Genomic DNA, 17,426 nt, shown 5'->3' with positions numbered 1-17,426 from the left:
AACACATATATTCCACTTGTCTACTTGTACTACCCGTCTTCCTAAAAACTCATTTCCTTCTCTGTTTTTGTTTCTTAAATTTTTGTTGGGTCATTTTTTTTGCTATATTTACTTGCTAACAAGAGTAGATAGCAAAAAGAGGAAAGAGAGAAACAATATAAAAGGGAAATTGATCACACCTCCGCATTCTGTTATATGACGGGCCCCGGTCACATCAAACTGTTGATCCTGTTGGGGGCACATGCGGCATTCTAACTGTCCTTCCTCATCCTGATAAGTTCCCGCTGCACAGGGGAGACAGCCCCCACTCCTAGCGTGGTAATAGGTACCCATGCTGCAGGCCACTATTTTACGAATGAACAGAATTAAAACAATCAATATCGAATTAAAAGGGCATTAAATTTCAGCTTTTATGTGCTGATTTGACTATTCATATTTATTTCATTCAATACCACACGCATCTGTAAATGTTAGTGCGACTCTAATGGGGCATTGCAAGAAACTTGCGATCAATTGCAAGTCTATTTTTTGTCTCTATATCAATCATATGTCTTGTAATTAATTGTAAATTTATGATTAATTTCCAATCTGCTTCTTGGAACAAGGAGTGTAATCTGATTTGTCAATTGTAAAATTGCAACAAAATATTTGTGATTGATTGCAAATATTTTCCTGCAACACCCCATTAGTCATACTTATCACTTTGTGAAAGAGCCCCTGTCACTCACCACATCGTCCTGCATCGATCATTACATGGCCCAGTGGACAGCTAGCTTCGGAGACATCGGTCACGTTGAGGTTCCGACTCATCTCGTACTCGTTGCCGTCGATCTGAACTACGAAATGATCTCGTTCGATGGCCCTCCGGAGCTTGGTGATCAACCGTTTCATCTTTCGTTCCGACTTCTTGCGTACACATTCCAAATCACATCGGGCTAGAGAACAGATGACAGAGAGAAAATGGCGTGTCTCGTAAAACTACAATAAACGTACATTACTCTACTTCCTTGCTTAACGTACGATTTATTCATCGAATTAATCTAACAATACAATGATTTATTGTAGCTATAACACAATGCGTTTGAGACTCCCAAAGAAGTAGAGCATGTAAAGAGCGGGGCATTTAATAAAGAAAGGAATCATCAAAACAAGGCAACAGTATACAAAACATTACAACAACAAAAAGCACCTTTTCCGCATGTGTACAACCTGTAAGAGCGTTCACAACTTGCTCTATATCATAAAACGCGCACCCTATAATTTAACAGTAGGCCACGTAACTCAATTTGGTTGGAGCAAGGAACTTACTTTTTGCTGATTAATGAATGAATTTTGAGGAAACCCAGATCAAGACGATGGTATATTTTATTTTCTTCAGTGTCAGAACATCGGATCTCCGAATCTACTACTTCCATACGCTGCAAAAACGCCGCTGTTAATTTAACGCCAGCCTGGTATCTATATCGCAACACACTGGTGAGAGAGGTGTTGAAACATCGCTGGTTTGGCGATAGGCGAACACCAATTTGGGATTTAAGCAACACGATAGTGTTAAGCCAACATCGCTTTGATTCAACACTTCTCTGGTATCTTCCGATGTAGATGCCATTCTGGCGTTAAATTAACATCGGCGTTTTTGCAGCGTATGGACGTAGTAGATTCGGAGATCCGATGTTCTGACAATGAAGAAAATTAAATATACCATCGTTTTGATCTGGGTTTCCTAAAAAATCATTCATAAATCACCAAAAAGTAAGTTCCTTCCTCCAACCAAATTGAGTTACATGGCCTACTGTTAAATTGTAGAGTGCGCGTTTCATAGTATAGGGCAAGTTGTGAACGCTCTTGCAGATTGTACACATCCGAAAAAAGCATTTGAAAAAAATGAGAAAAATGACACTTCAAATTAAATCCTTACACGTCTCTCCGCTGAGCCTGGCTTTGATGACGATCTCCACATAAGCCGTGATCAATGATCCACTTCCCCCATCATCCGTGATCGAGGAGGACGACGATGTCAGTCGACCAGCCATTCGTTTTCTCCTCGCAGCAGGTTGTTGATCACAGCTAAGATTGAGGAAACTCACCTCACAATCTCTCCGACATCCTCCGGCTATAAAAGATTAAAGTATAGAGGTTATCCGTTTTCGCAAAGAATATATATAACTCTCCTCAATCGAACTTCAAAAAACTTAGCTTTAATTTTGTATTTGTTTTCGTACTATTTCGGCATATTTCAACTTACTGATTATTTATATTTGTTTATATTTATATATTTATTACTTAAGTCATTTATTTACTTATTCAGTATTGGGGAAGGGTTAAGTTAAACAATATTTAACGACGTATAAGCTGTAAGATTTCGGTCGTAAAAGCCCTTTGCCCTCAATTACAAAAGGATATGCAATAGAGACAAAACATCTTAATGATTTACCATACATTTTTAGAAAGGAAACTAACAAAATTTACATCTTTTTTAATGAGTTTAAATAAATATTTTCAGGAATGACGTCAGAAAAATCTTGCAACCCTGAATTAAAATGGGATTCCAACGGAGACAAAATATTAAAATCATTAAAAATTTTGAGAAAGGAAAAAATAGATATAAACAGACATTTTCAATATGGAATTTAAAAAAATCTTTTAGGAAATGACGTCATAGAATGTAAACAAAATCATAATCACAACATATGAAAGCAAAGAAAAAAAACATGCATGAGAAATTACATGCTATTAAAGTAAGTCAGTACCATCGAAGGTGAAAACTCGAGATGTCAATTCTTCACTATTATTTAAATGCTCTATTGTATCAAATTTCAAATGTTCATATGTTCATCGACTTAATAATGAAGCAACGCCAGTAAACTCGGTCAAACAAAATATGATCGTGATTTCACAATGTTTTATAGGAAAGAATAACCACGTTTTACATTCATTGGAGGATACATCGATCTATTAAAAATTTAATATGTTGTATACTTTGTGCCATACCATCGGTTCTCTTTTTTGTATACCACAAAAAAAAATCAATAGCAAGCGACCGTCTCATTTGATATCATAATTTTCTGAAATGGTTGACATTGTTTTTGATTGATCTTTCTCACCGCTTTCAAATCAACCTGTTGGCAATTTATATAAAAAAAATCATTACAGTTGAGATCATTACTTCTGAGACATCATTACAGTGAAAAAAACACATCGGTGTTGATTTAACACCAGTCCGGTATCTTTATCGGTCCAAACCAGAGAGTTGTTGAAACAACACGGGTTTAGATTCAAACATATATTGGTTTAACGCTAATTGGTGATGCTCAATTGCCAAATCGTTGTTAGCCTCACGCCAAATTGGTGTTGTTTCAAAACCTCTCTGGTGTGGACCGATATAAATACCAGGCTGGTTTTAAATTAAGTGTAATATCATATTCAAAACAAAGAACTGCCAATGGTATATTAAAAAGATACATGAAAAACACAACTTTCACTCACTTATCAATGAAAGTATTTGTATAGCACATCATACAGAAGGGTACTAAAAGAACTACTAAAAACGGTCATTAATCATCCCAGCTATACTTAATTTTCATGCAGGTTATTCTGGGTAGGTATGCACTAATAAACATGGAAAATAGAAAAGTGCCGAACTAGTCTATTAGAGCAAACAAGTGTAATAAAGCATCATGCAGAAAGGATTTGAGATGGAAGTGGGTATCATTAAAGAGATTTGGTTTACAAGGGCGCTTTTATAGCATGTATTTTTTCTCTTTTTTTTTGTCTGGTTTAATCTCATTAAATATTTTAATGTATTAGGGACTTGAGAAGACTAATGCAAGAGCATTGCTCTCACTTCTTTATTTCTCACATTTAGTCGAAACTTGTCATTTGGCACACAATAAAAAAAAATCATTGGAATATCACTCAATATTTCCCCAACATAGATTCTTTAAAGCGCCCTCTCTTGAATAAAAAGGGATAGGGACATGCCATAAGAAGTGCCGAGAAAGAGGATAACGATATCGGGTTTGAAAGTCAGATAACCATGGGAAAAGACGATAACATGATCAGAGGGTAAACATTAACATGGAACTCACGGTATAAGGCGTTTGACCCGACCCGACCCTGTTGACACACCATTTCCGGGGCATAGGTGAGAGGTCATGGCACTTTTTTTAATATTCGAAATATTGAGGGCTGTAAAATAGCGAACCTAAGTTCTCAGAAATCCTTCTCGGGATTGAATTGTGAATGTGAGAGCATTATGGTGCAAGGCCTATTTTCAACATGCAAATAAAAAAATAACTTTAAAAAAGCATGATCTTGTGGCAAATTTTAGTCAATTTTCGTTCAACTGCGAAAGGCTTCAACTAAAAAATATTGGCAATGAATTTATGACAGCAATCAGAACATCCAAAAACGTGCCTAGGCGAGCTTCATTCATGGATGTCAATGAATGTGTTCAATGAAATTGTGTGCAATAAAAAAAGTTTTTGCGAATTTGTGGTTCATTCCATTCAAACTATTCTTTGTGCCTCTGTATTTGTGAATATCGTGGAAGAGAAATGGAAGCGTGTACTAGTATGTCAAGACTGTGCTTTCAGATAATTGGTTTCGGTGCAGAAACGGCGTTTTACCGTCACTGGCGAGGAGGGATGTAGAATTGAAGCCACGGCTCTCCCATGCCGCCGATGAGGGCGCTGGTGGGTCAGCAGGGTCAAAGGTCGACTCAGTGTTAGACTCGTCGGGCAGGCTTTCAGTACCTGATAACTTTTGGTTGATGGTTTTGGAAAGTTGGCGTGTGACCCGTCGCTGTAGCTCACAACGGCTGGTGGAGAAGAAAAGGCGTGCCTTTCGACTAACCATTGGGACGTCAGTCGAAGCTGAAACGAAGTAAACAAAATACATGAATTACAAGAGCTGCGTTCAGATACAGTACGATTATTTTAGCGCTTAGTGTTATTAGGGTTAAATGAATGTAACTGTTATTGCTATCATTAATAGTGTATTATCACAAAAATATATTGATTTGTGAAGGCTTTATTTGGTGTGTCGGGAAGACACTTAACCGATCCCATTTAAAACAGTCAATCATCAACATTTCCCGTCCGACAAGTTGTCAGATTTGACGTATTTCCTTGCTTCTTATCGGCGGAGAATCACTATTACTGTGTTACCTGTCGGATATAAAGTGACTTAAACGTCTGACAAATCTCTTCATGTAACGCTCCCATGGGCAACATCTTGATCAACACAGAATGTATACCCATTATAACCCTCTACATGAATGTTCACATTTCATTAGGCTTTACTTAGATGATTGGAAGATACGTCCATCTTGGCACCAGGAGTACCTCAACAGACAAAGTTTTTGAGGGTCGAACCAATATAGTTCCCCCTCCAAACTATAACCAGTATCTGGTTACCTGACACCCTGGCGCCACTGCGTGTCCAGTGACATTCCAATATCTTACCTGAACAGCTGGGAAGTGTATCATTGGTCGCGCCATGAGTCCATTCGAAATGCGTACTCTCGCCGCATTGGTAGTTGAACGTTCCTTGTCCTGAAGCTATAAAGTGCGAGTTGGACTCGCAGAATAGAGAACAGACCTCGTCGGTACCCTCTGTGGCGCACTGGAGGATGGCACGGGCTGGTGTCCTCAGCGGAAGACATCGAGTGGCTGCTCGTTCGAAATATAGGTATTAGGAAGATAAAAGTATGAGTGTTATACACTTCCTATGTAAGGTGCACAATGTACATACATTTCTGGCGTGCTCTTATAGGGACTTTATGTTTTAGGACGGGAAAGTTCCCGATATTAACTGTTAATGAGAATTCATTCGAGCATGTGAATAATGCTCAAAACGCTACACAACCAAGATATACATACATATGATGCTATTGTCAATAACGTAAAAGTTTTGGCAAGCCTTGAGTCAATTTCGCTTGTGTCAATTGGCATTAATGAGATCATCACATAGGAAAACACCTTTACGACGATGGGCATAAATATTTCAATGGCATATATTCTTGGGAGATACTAAGAAAATCACAAACAAGATATAATCAATACCTATACAATCTTTCCTATTTGGATGAAGTTTAAAACCTTCTCTGCAGAAACACTCGTAGCTTCCCTGTGTATTATGACAACCATGCTGACATCCTCCGTTGTTGATCGAACATTCGTCAACATCTAAAGAGAAAAAAGAAAGTTTGTAATGATTATGTTCATGTAGAGAGAATGCATTTTGTGAAAGAAATCGCGGGAGCTGATGGTTGACAGTGAACAAAGAACTTGATGACTATCACAAGATAATAATAATAATAACGATAATGGTAAGAACGAAAATTGTAAATGTTACACATGGTTCCACAAGGATACACAGTAGGGCCAGCACTGTTCATGAGAATCCACCTACCTCCGCAGTGTGTTATTCCATACGCTTGGAAGCCTGCATCGCAAAGGCATCTGAAGCTTCCCGGGAGATTGACGCAGGAGTGATCACAGGTATCGTTCATAGCGCATTCATTAACATCTATATAAAACAAAGAAAACACCAAGAATGATACACGATGGTTAACGATTAATCGCTAATTTGAAAGAACAATTCTGATTGGTTCCAAGCCACTCTACTTTGCAAAATGCGCATACAACGGTGACCATGGTAGGCCAATTCATTTAGCGATTAATCGCCAAGCTTTTTGTTACGAGCCAATTGTGAATAATGTATTCGAAAGTATTCGATCTAACCATCCTTGACACATCTGAAAGTGGGAAAGGTCCACAGCAATATAAAGACAGTTTCTGGGACAAGGTTAAGAACCGCTATCGGGTAAGATGATATGACATTCTCGATTAATTTAAAGTTTGATGCAAAATGCATTTCACACCAAATTTTCACCAATAATATAACAAAGTAAGGTGAAATATAAGACAGCATAATAATGAAATGAAAGTTTTGATAAAACATTGATGGTTATCGGTTTCCTTTGGGGTCTTTTGGAACGCAGTCTGTATATCAATTGGTTAAAAGACGGTAGGTTTTACGATGGTTAGTCAGGTCACCGCAAAGTCTGTTTTTTTTTGCTTACCTTCACATGCAAGTCCTTCCGACGTAAGCTTGTACCCTTTGGGACATGTACATTCATATGAACCTAGACGATTCGTACAAATGTGTGAGCAGCCGCCATTATCCACCATGCACTCGTCACGGTCTGAAATAGAGATTCAATTTCATCAATTTCAATTTATTTCAACCATAAATTATAATAAAATATAACATATATTGGCATCAAACTAGATGGTTATTTATTTATTCTTTTATTATATACCCAGGATACTCTCTCTAGTATAGAACTGCTTTATAAGAGATCCCTGCACATTTAAACTACACCCATAACACAATACATTACAGGAGAATTATAAAACATGTCAACCATAGCATATAGAAAGATATAACCATTAACAAAACAACGGTAATTACGGTACCATACAAGAAAATACTGTAGCCCATTTCAATTCGTCGAGGATAATCACATATTTTTAACAGAATTCATTCAAACTGCTGCAAGGTGTCATTATGAATATCGAGGTCTAATCCTATCGAGACCTTTTTTTGTCAAACTTCCTATTTAAACATAAATGGTATACACCAGTGGCAACGGCGGAAATCTCTCTCCAAAGGTAGGGGGCCAGAGGCTAGAACATTTGACAAGAAAAAAAAGGGTTATCGCCCAAAATATTAGGTCATTTCGACCTAAATAAATTTGACAACCCAAAAAAAATATTTTAAAAAAAGGGTTATCCCCCAAAATTAAGGTCATCTCATCGTCCAAAATACATGTTTCATTTAGATTTTGAAAGATGTAATTCTTTCCATCATAAAAGACCTAAAAGAGTAGGGGGACATTTGATACTGTGTCCCCCCTCCTATTTTGGGTAGGGGGGACGCGTACCCCCTGCCCCCCCTGGATTTCCGCCAATGACCAGTGTTCGACACTGTGAAAATACTGTCTTTTTATGGCAGGGTTTGGCACCAGGGGCCCGTTGCAGAAAGAGTTGCGTTTAAACGCAAGCCCAAAAATCAATCGCAAGTCCCAAATGCGCGCTATTGATTGGTTGAAAATGAAATTACGCATGATTTTTAGAGTTGCAATCGATTGCAACTCTTTCTGCAACGGGCCCTAGATGGACTCTCTGAACAGGTCTCGTACTCACCATTACACGTTCGCCCATCGGCCAGCAGGTCAAAGCCTTCAGGACAGCTGCACTGCACACCAGTGGGTGTGTCCTCACACTCCCGATCGCATCCACCGTTGTTCAGACCGCACGTCTCTGTGGACAAAGTAGCGACCATTAAGTTGCAGCAGAAGATATTCTACACTCTGAGGACTTATTCAAGTCATTGCACTTATTACGGGTGAATTTTTAACAATCGTATACGTTGATATTCTCTGAAGAAATGTATCATCAAGGAGCTAAGTGTGTATTAAGTTGACTGATGTGTTTCGAGACCTAGGAGGTTGACCAACAACTTTGTTTGATTTGCATGCTTGTTACTACCAAGGGTAGTAGCTCCATGTTAATTCCATGGCATTGTGATATTTCATCGACTTTGGCGATGTTTTTCCATCATGTCCCTCCAAGATATTGAATGAAAAACGATGGAAATTGGTGTGGAAAATCAAAACGTCATCACTTCATTACTCTTTTATGGTCTTTAATTTAATACGCATTATAGATACTATTACATCCATTGTTAATGGAGATACCATTCCCGGGGAAAAAATATGTCATTCCAGTATAATTGGTTTTCGTGATTCTGTCTTTTCAATCGAATAACTTCAACCTACTGTTACCTAAACCTCATTTGATTGCATTTATGTGACATTAATATTAAGATTTTCAAGAAATTCAAAATCAAATAAAACAACCATGCACTATGTATTACGAGGATAATCAAAAATCAATTCATAAGGGTAAAAAAAACTAACTCAAATTAAAAAAAAAATAGTTCAAATTTAAAATTTGAATTACAGTATTACATAGGCTTGTTTTTTTTGGGGGGAGACATTTATAAAAGGTCGTTTTAAGAGATGTATGTTTCGTTTTTGAGTGGATTTAATACGAAGACAGATAATATAATTTGTACTATCAATATCATATTGCATTTTCTATAAACAGCATGAAATGGAATAAAAGCCAAGTTGTATCGAAATTCTGTCGCCCCCCCCCCCCAGCAAATTTGACTGAAAGTGAGTTTTCATCAACATTTTGGGTGCTTTGGATTGAAATTGCAAGAGCTTAACGAGACAACAAAATTGATTTGCAGTGATTGACTTTGCGCGGAAAGCACCGATTATTTCATCAGGAGCCATTTCATAAAGAACTTTATTACAATTATGTCAAATTTGCTACTGCATGTAACTATTATGGTAACAGGGCCAATCAGCCAATTCACATGGAAGTTTCAAGGGGGATTTCTACAATGGTAAAGTTGATCACAAACTGCTATGGACAAGATGGGACATAAAACGCGCGGCGCGCGGTTAGTAAGTTCGCGAGATGTGTCAATCGTCACTTCATAGACTAGGAATGATTTTTATAAAAAGGAATACCTTTCTTAAATGAAAGGAATTCATTCAAATAGAGCCCAGTGAGCGGTATCATCCGTAAATTTTAATATAAAATACTATTGCCTTGAGTTGTACATATTTGTCGTGACCCTTACATCATCTTTGATACGAAAGAGGAAAGTCTTTAATAGTGCATTGTCGTCCCCCGTTAAGCTCTTGCGCTGACCAGCCGTGGAATTAGGGAGTTTTCGATGTGCACGTCCACTGGTGGATGTCACGTAAGTACGTCATAACCTCCTAATTTGTGTTCACGGTTTACCAAGTCGACGGAATGAAAGAAGGCGACACACTGCGCATGCCCAGACTCAACGATAGACGCTTCACATATCAACTTTTCGTAAAAGCGACGTGGATTTCTCTTCAATCGGGTCTTTCGCCTGGATAGTGGACAGGCAGTGTGTACATCACTAATATTGCACATGCTCAATGTATCGCGTTTTCTACTTTGAACACAACTCAGGATATTATGCCATACTAACGTCACGTCGACTGGTAGACGCGCAATTGAATACTACGAACAGGCTTTTGGAACAGTATAACACAGATTCTAATACTAAACACGAAACAAAGACAGAAAACATATTTGTGAAAGAATTTTTTTACACATTTAAACTCGAGCGTACCTATCCCAGATAATGATGCCCCATTGTGTCTTGGACCGAGAACCTCATCTGCGCGAAGCGCTGAAAAAGACCGGTTTTAATCACGTCATTTGCATATGAAAGTTTAGCTCTCCACCAAACCACAACACAAAATTCCGACGCACAAGATTTGAACGATTTACCGTTCACTCTACCTCAATTTGCATCTCGTTTTTTAAATGATTGTTGTTGTTCCACTGATAAGTTCAATCTTAATACATAAAACTTCAAAACTTGATAAAATAAATTGTAAAATCTCTTGCGCCAGTATTTTGTGTAGCGTGTTTGGATAAATTTACACAGATACCTTTATATAACATTCCGAATTCTGGAGAAGTTGGGTTCTTTATTGTTAAAAAAATACCATTCAAATAAATGGGATGTTTCGTAATTAGAATGTTTTCAATGTGAAAATTGTATTACATTTCATATGCATAATGTCACATGATTTGCAAATTATTGTTTCCACGTGACTGCCGCGTGGGAGTCACGTGAAAACCATGTGACAGTCGCGTGATATGTACCTGAAGTGGAGGAATAGTCGTCCGGATCGTCGTACGCCTCTCCATGCGATAGCATTAGGTTGAAAAAGATACGAGAAAGTGTCGGTAAACATCTTCATCATGGACGTGGTTTGAATTTTGACGAATCAGAAGAGAGTAAATTCATGGATGCGCGCGCATCTGACATTTAAGTTTCTCCAATAAGCTTTCGTACGTATTTTTTTTCCTCTAAAAATCATTTCAAAATAGGAGAAATTAAGTTTTAAAAATTTTTGTCGTCATTTGGTGTTTTCCCCCTGCATATTCGATGTGAAGGCCTCACTTGTTTACATGATTATCAAAACTCCTCTAACCCATAAAAGAAGGAATTGCTCAAAAATATGAATGACACGTTAAGGATACTATTCGCCGTCTATCATTCCAACTTTTACTATCTATTAAAGCAAACTACTACAAAGGACGGTGCGATCAAATAGCAAATCATATACTACCAAGACTACTATTGGGAGATTTCAACTTTGCAGATGCACGCACATCCGACAAGGATCTATGTCTAGTAAACAAAAAGCAAAATTTGATAAAAACTCGGTGTTAGTTTCTATCTACAAAAACAAGTTTAAATATAAGAACTTTCAGAAAAGGATAGCATTATCTTCTGACTTTGAACTTCGGATCAGGGTCCCGTTTAATAAAGATTTGGTGTAATAACACTTGCACAATATCTACAACAATGTTACAATCAGCCAATCAAATTGTAGGATTTCAGTAGCTTTAAACTTTTATTGGATAATTGTTATTATAATACGTTTTAATGAAACGGGCCCTTATAATTGCCCTTTATTCTGATTTATCTTGAGGAAGAACAGATACGTGCTTGATGATTTTGAATGGAGAGGTCCATTTCATCGCTTGTAAGAATTTAAAACAATTAATTAACATTTTCATCTGGATTTCCATGTTTTTTCACTGTACATTCTACACGCTATAAGGTAAACTAAAGCAAACATTAAACTTTATTAACAAAAAAATGGGGGATAAGTTTTAAACACAAATGTTACCAATTCATTAGTATTTTGACTCAACGGGGAATTGAATATAATGATAAAAAAAATGTATCACATGGGATCAATATCACTAAAACAAGGTAGAATGACTAATTTGTTTATTCTTTCTTCAGGTATATCAAATGCACGATTATAAAAAGAAGGCACAATGATCATGCGGGAATTGAAGATATATTATTATTATTATTATAGAGAGTGCTATGAAAAGGAACCCATTTTTTATTGAATTATATTTTTGTGTACATTCAGGTTATCAGTGCATTCGTGCCGATGGCGTGAACAGATCTTTTTAGCATGCTTTTGAATACACGAAAGGTGTGATCTTAAAAGGGTGTAAAAAGGGTATTGAATTGTAAAGGGTGTCATTAGAAAAGGGTGTGAATATGAGAGGGAGTTAATATGAAAGGGGGTGAATATGAAAGGGTGTTAATATGAAAGGAAGTTAATGTAAAATGGTGTCAATAGAAAAGATGTGAATATGAAAGGTTATTAATATAAAAGGGTGTCAATATGAAAGGGTGTTAAAGGTGTGAACATGAAAGAGTTTAAATACAAAAGGATGTGAATATGAAATGGTTTTAATATGAAAAGGTGTGAATGTAAAAAGGTGTCAATAAAAAAGGTGTGAATATGAAAGGGTGTTAATATAAAAGGGTGTCAATATGAATGGGTGTTACGGGTGTGAATATGAAAGAGTTTTAATATGAAAAGGTGTGAAATGGATGTGACTACATGTATAACGGAGTGTGAATATAATGAATATAAGACGGTGTGAATATAAAAATGGTTCGAATATAAAATGGTGTGAATATAATAAAAAGGGCGTGAAAGGAGAAATGAATGACGGCCTTGGCCTACCTACACACGTTCTTCCATCGGTGTGGAGATTGTATTTTTCGTGACAGCTACAGAGTGGTCCAATTGGTGAATCTGTACACACGTGTTGACACCCGCCATTACCTAGAGAACATGTGGCTGGAAGATAATTGAACATTTGAATATCACTGGTGCATATATTGGGGGGGCTCACCCCCACCCCAAAAAAAATATATATATATAACTAACAATATATCATTGATAATAAGAAGAAGAAGTATAGGGCCTGCAATGCTCGAGCGCCCAATCAAGGTAGCCGTGCAAAAGCCGAGGTATCAATAAGAGCATGGCCCGCTGGGAGAACAGTTTTCGGAACTGAAGTGGCTACCTTGGGTAAATATGCCGTTATTACTACTAATAAATGAGCGAAGTATTATCAAATAAAGCCATATTTTCCACATCAAATACAAAAAGGAGAATTAGGGAAACAAGAAGAGGGTAAAATGTGATATCATTTGCTGAATATATTTGTCCAAATCTATCACAAAATCAGATTTTTGGGGGAAACGGTCGAAATTTTCGCTCGCTCGCGATTTTTCAGGAATCTTCCCCCAAACATCATGTTGTGCCCCCTCATTATGTAGGGCTACTTCTGGGAATTTCCTATATTGTCTTGGTGGACGACTTGGAGTGTTACAATTTTAAATGATTACTTACGTATACAGTTCTTGCTACCAGATAGAAGATAACCAGGTCTGCACTGACAAATCGACTGAGCATTGGCTATATCAACACAATAGTGAGCACAGTCAAGGTCTGGATTTAAACAACCAGCATCATCTGCAAAATGACAAAAGTATGAGGTAAAATGTGTAAAGAGTTATACGTTTTCCAACTTGCAATGATGGACATGAATATGATAATCCTTTGTCTAGCGTTTTATTCTTACATTAAGTACATGGACTGTGGCGATGGTGATATTTCTTCCATCACTTCAAACATAATTGTTTATCATACTGAATGTCTGGATAGATGTAAGCATGTAGCACCATCATGTTGATCTACAAAATGATAAATGTATGAAAGCAAAATGTTCAAAGAATTGCATAGTTCATAGGTGCTATTTTTCTGGTAATTTCTAACCGGGCAGGCTTCATGCTCGCTTAACAAAATATATTATATGCACTGATCCATGATTTACGACAGAAAATGTTTCAAAAAGTTCATTAAGTATTTCTTCAATCTATAAAGGTTTATTTCTTCATTGGAAAGCCAATGTTTCTGGATAATTCATTCAACCTCTGTCCAAGTCTTTTCAAGAACCATTCTAAAGGTTTCAAATGCAGTGCTACGGCCACACCAACGAAACCGACTCCAGACCGATCAAATCTATTACGTTATTACGAATGACACACCATCGATCGGTTTGGAGTCGGTTTCGGTTACAGACTGATCAAATCTATTACGTTACTTCCAATGACATAACATCGGCTGGTTGGAGTCGGTTTCGGTTACAGTCACACCAACTAAACCGACTCCAGACCGATCAAATCTATTCCTTATTTTCAATGACAAAACATCGGTCGGTTGGAGTCGGTTTCGGTTACAATCACATCGAACGAAACCGACTCCAGACCGATCAAATATATTACGTTATTACCAATGACATACCATCGGTCGGTTTGGAGTCAGTTTCGTTGATGTGACTGTAGAATAAGATAGGGCCTATATAAGAAATGACCTAACACACATAATTTTTTGAAAGTTTTGAAGACTTACTTGAACATGTTCTTCCGTCTTCATTTAAATACATTCCTTTTGGACACGAACACTCGTAACTTCCTATCGTGTTTATACATTCATGCTGACACCGATGTTCACCGGTACTACATTCATCTTTATCTGAAATGCAATACAAAAACATCGTTTCAATAATATCAAACATGTCGAATTTAAACCGCTGAAATACTTTGAACGGTAAAGGATAAATTGCAAATTCGTCTACACGCGCTTCGTCTGCTTTCACATATTGTCTCATCCTTCGTCTACAATCCTATTTGACCATTTATAATTTTGTTAAATCGCCAGTTCTGCAATCTATTTCTTAATTTTTATTTTGCCTTATATCCACTTGGTCGAACACTAATTATCAACCGTTTATGAACCAAAATTTTATTTGATAATGTTTTTTTAAGAGATAAGAGAACATCTACTGTTTATATGACAAAAGTGGGTATAGATCAAGAGTAGTGCACGGAACGGCAATAAAACCAAATATGATAGGTAACCTTGTAATCCTAAGAGCTGAATTGTGAAACGGGACCCACGCCTTAACATACTTAATGAAAGGAACATAACAATACACAGCAAAACTTTAATAGAACAAAAAATCATGATTAGAAATTATGATTTAAAAAATTTATGATAAAAAGATCAAGAGAGTAATTACAAAAATAGAATATAATCACACAGACCTCGTCATTGCATCCTTCACACGCAAACACACCTTCACACACTAACATGGTTTACCAAATTTCCATTTAAGATACGAATCTCTCAAATTTTTTGACATGTGGGAGCGCGCGCACACACACCCAAAGTTATCTACCATCGAAAAACATCAGGGAAAACGGACAAGATCTTAATGACATCCATGCTTTTTAAATTCTCCTGTAAACCCACACTTACCTAAGCAATCCTTTCCCTCTCTGTGCAAGGTAAACCCGGCATAGCAGCCGCATTGGTAGCTTCCTAATGTATTTATACAAGTGTGTACGCAGCCTCCACTTTTTACTTGACATTCGTCCACATCTGTAAAAAATGTATTTGCATAGCACAAAGAATTTTAAAAGCATGAAGACAGAAATACGCATTTGAATGTCATAAAGGGAAACGGTGGATGAAATTCATAGTTCTTGATGTTGAAGACATTCATTAAACTTGTGAACATGATATTTTTCTTAATCCAATTCAGGATGAGTTTTGTAAGTGGATAGAATGACATCAAACTTCCAAGTCAACACAAAGTTTATTTTCAAATTGACCCTCTATCACTGAGCTTAAAAAAAACATAACCATGGGCGGAGTTTGTTGAGTCTTTGCACCTCTCTTCATGCACAGGCAAAATGAAGTGTACTGCAGACTTAGGAAAAAGTTAATTTTGCCTTCAATAATTATATAACATTATCTAGCATATTAATAAATCTTGAAAAAAATGACATGAAATAGTAATATCAGAGCAGCATGAATAAGGAAAAATTGTTGTTAAAGTAACAAATTATATCTTATATATGTATTACACATGTATCTATATATGTTTTTAATAAAGACGTTACATAGAAAATACATCCAGAAATCTTGAACAAAAGTAAACACAATATATTAAGCTAAAGTGACAGAAGTTTCCAGCATAACACAATTCTTGAGGTGTATATCGATCGCTTTTTGAGTAGACTTATCCTACAGAAATTTTGAAAAGGTATTTTGGGTGCAGCAAAAAAAATGTAAAGCAACAGGTCGTCGCTAGATTGTCATAATCCGTGAAAATTAACGCATATGTCAATGGCCATTCATGTTGGTCAGAAGAGCGATAACACTCCCACGCACTGTATCTTCGCATATTTGCATAGCGCGCGCATGTGCTTCCGGGAAAAAAAACTGTCGCACTGGAATTCAAAATCGCTACGCACGCGCACCGTTTAAATCATGGTCGCAATATCACCACGATTACGAGATGAGCATCGAACCTTGGACCTTGGAAAGGTGTCATGTAACTTACCAGTGCATGTGATTCCTTGTCTGCTGTAACCATCAATACAAGAGCACCGGTACGATCTTCTTGTTTGGGTGCAAACTTCGTTTTCTCTACAGCTATGTCTGCCATCGTTGCATTGATTTATCTCCGTATTCCCTGCAATGTAGTTTGTATTTTCAAGTCAAGCCTGTGTTAGTGCCCACCTGTCTATAACAGACACCTGCCTATAGCGACCACTAAAACCGACGTCCATTGAGGCACTTTGTGTGTATAAGAACCTGTTTTGTATTCCCTTGCGTGGTCACCACAGACAGGTTTGGCAATTGCTCAGAATATATGCCACATGGGCCCATGGGTAACTTTAACTCATAATAGCAATATTGATGATATATGAAGAATCAAAATGTTTTGATTCGCAGAATCGATAGGCCTAATAACGAAGATTTCGACTGAAACCCCCTGTTCTATGCTATCTGTATTGCGTATTTACACTCTAAAAATGAAGTGCTAATTCAGCTCTTAAAGAGCGTGTATAGTGACTGCACTTCGGAGTGCTGATTTGTCTAGTTCAAATTTGAACGAGAAAAATCAGCACTCCGAAGTGCAGTCACTATACACGCTCTTTAAGAGCTGAATTAGCACTTCATTTTTTAGAGTGTACTGTTCCGTTAAATCAAGTATTCTTTTATGAAAAGATGATCTGGTCATACCATTCTAATATTTTTTTTTATATTTTCAGTGAATTTTTGGTGCGTTTTCTATTAGTGTTTAGCTAAATTAATTTGTGGATGGGCTGGACATGGGCTACAATAGATTTTTGGATTTCAATGGAAATGAAGCAGATAAATTGCTGAAAACTTTAGATTGGGAAAAATAATGACTTCCTCAAACTCAACAAAAAAAATATTGGTGTAGTCCTGTAACGTTCCTACAAAAAAGGCTTACTAGTATGACTGAAGAAAATAAATATCACCGGATATAAACATAAATCGGATTTTGAGGTGTGTTGCTTTACAG

At 37.0% G+C, this 17,426-nt stretch overlaps 1 protein-coding gene across 8 annotated transcripts in view; it reads right to left on the bottom strand.

The window, feature by feature from the left end:
• Positions 1-17,426, bottom strand: part of LOC121421688 (signal peptide, CUB and EGF-like domain-containing protein 1) — a 51,742-nt gene that overhangs the window by 5,709 nt on the left and 28,607 nt on the right. The window contains exons 2-17 of one of the 8 annotated variants that reach the window (XM_041616467.1): positions 16,434-16,565; positions 15,344-15,466; positions 14,435-14,557; positions 13,373-13,495; positions 12,698-12,814; positions 10,797-10,835; positions 10,255-10,314; positions 8,214-8,330; positions 7,088-7,210; positions 6,415-6,531; positions 6,066-6,188; positions 5,466-5,672; positions 4,629-4,874; positions 1,919-2,113; positions 729-935; positions 180-344 (exon numbers count right to left, since the gene is read on the bottom strand). In XM_041616467.1, the coding sequence (XP_041472401.1) occupies positions 180-344; positions 729-935; positions 1,919-2,113; positions 4,629-4,874; positions 5,466-5,672; positions 6,066-6,188; positions 6,415-6,531; positions 7,088-7,210; positions 8,214-8,330; positions 10,255-10,314; positions 10,797-10,835; positions 12,698-12,814; positions 13,373-13,495; positions 14,435-14,557; positions 15,344-15,466; positions 16,434-16,565 (2,217 nt within the window). Of the gene's footprint in view, positions 1-179; positions 345-728; positions 936-1,918; positions 2,114-4,628; positions 4,875-5,465; positions 5,673-6,065; positions 6,189-6,414; positions 6,532-7,087; positions 7,211-8,213; positions 8,331-10,254; positions 10,315-10,796; positions 10,849-12,697; positions 12,815-13,372; positions 13,496-14,434; positions 14,558-15,343; positions 15,467-16,433; positions 16,566-17,426 lie in introns of all 8 variants that reach the window. The other 7 variants (XM_041616465.1, XM_041616468.1, XM_041616473.1 and 4 more) reach the window with 7 other exon arrangements.

The sequence above is a fragment of the Lytechinus variegatus genome, chromosome 9 (genome assembly GCF_018143015.1).
Source record: "Lytechinus variegatus isolate NC3 chromosome 9, Lvar_3.0, whole genome shotgun sequence".
In the NCBI taxonomy this organism is placed as follows: domain Eukaryota; kingdom Metazoa; phylum Echinodermata; class Echinoidea; order Temnopleuroida; family Toxopneustidae; genus Lytechinus; species Lytechinus variegatus.
The sequence above is the reverse complement of the archived record's forward strand: the minus strand, read 5'-3'. Positions and strand labels throughout refer to the sequence as shown.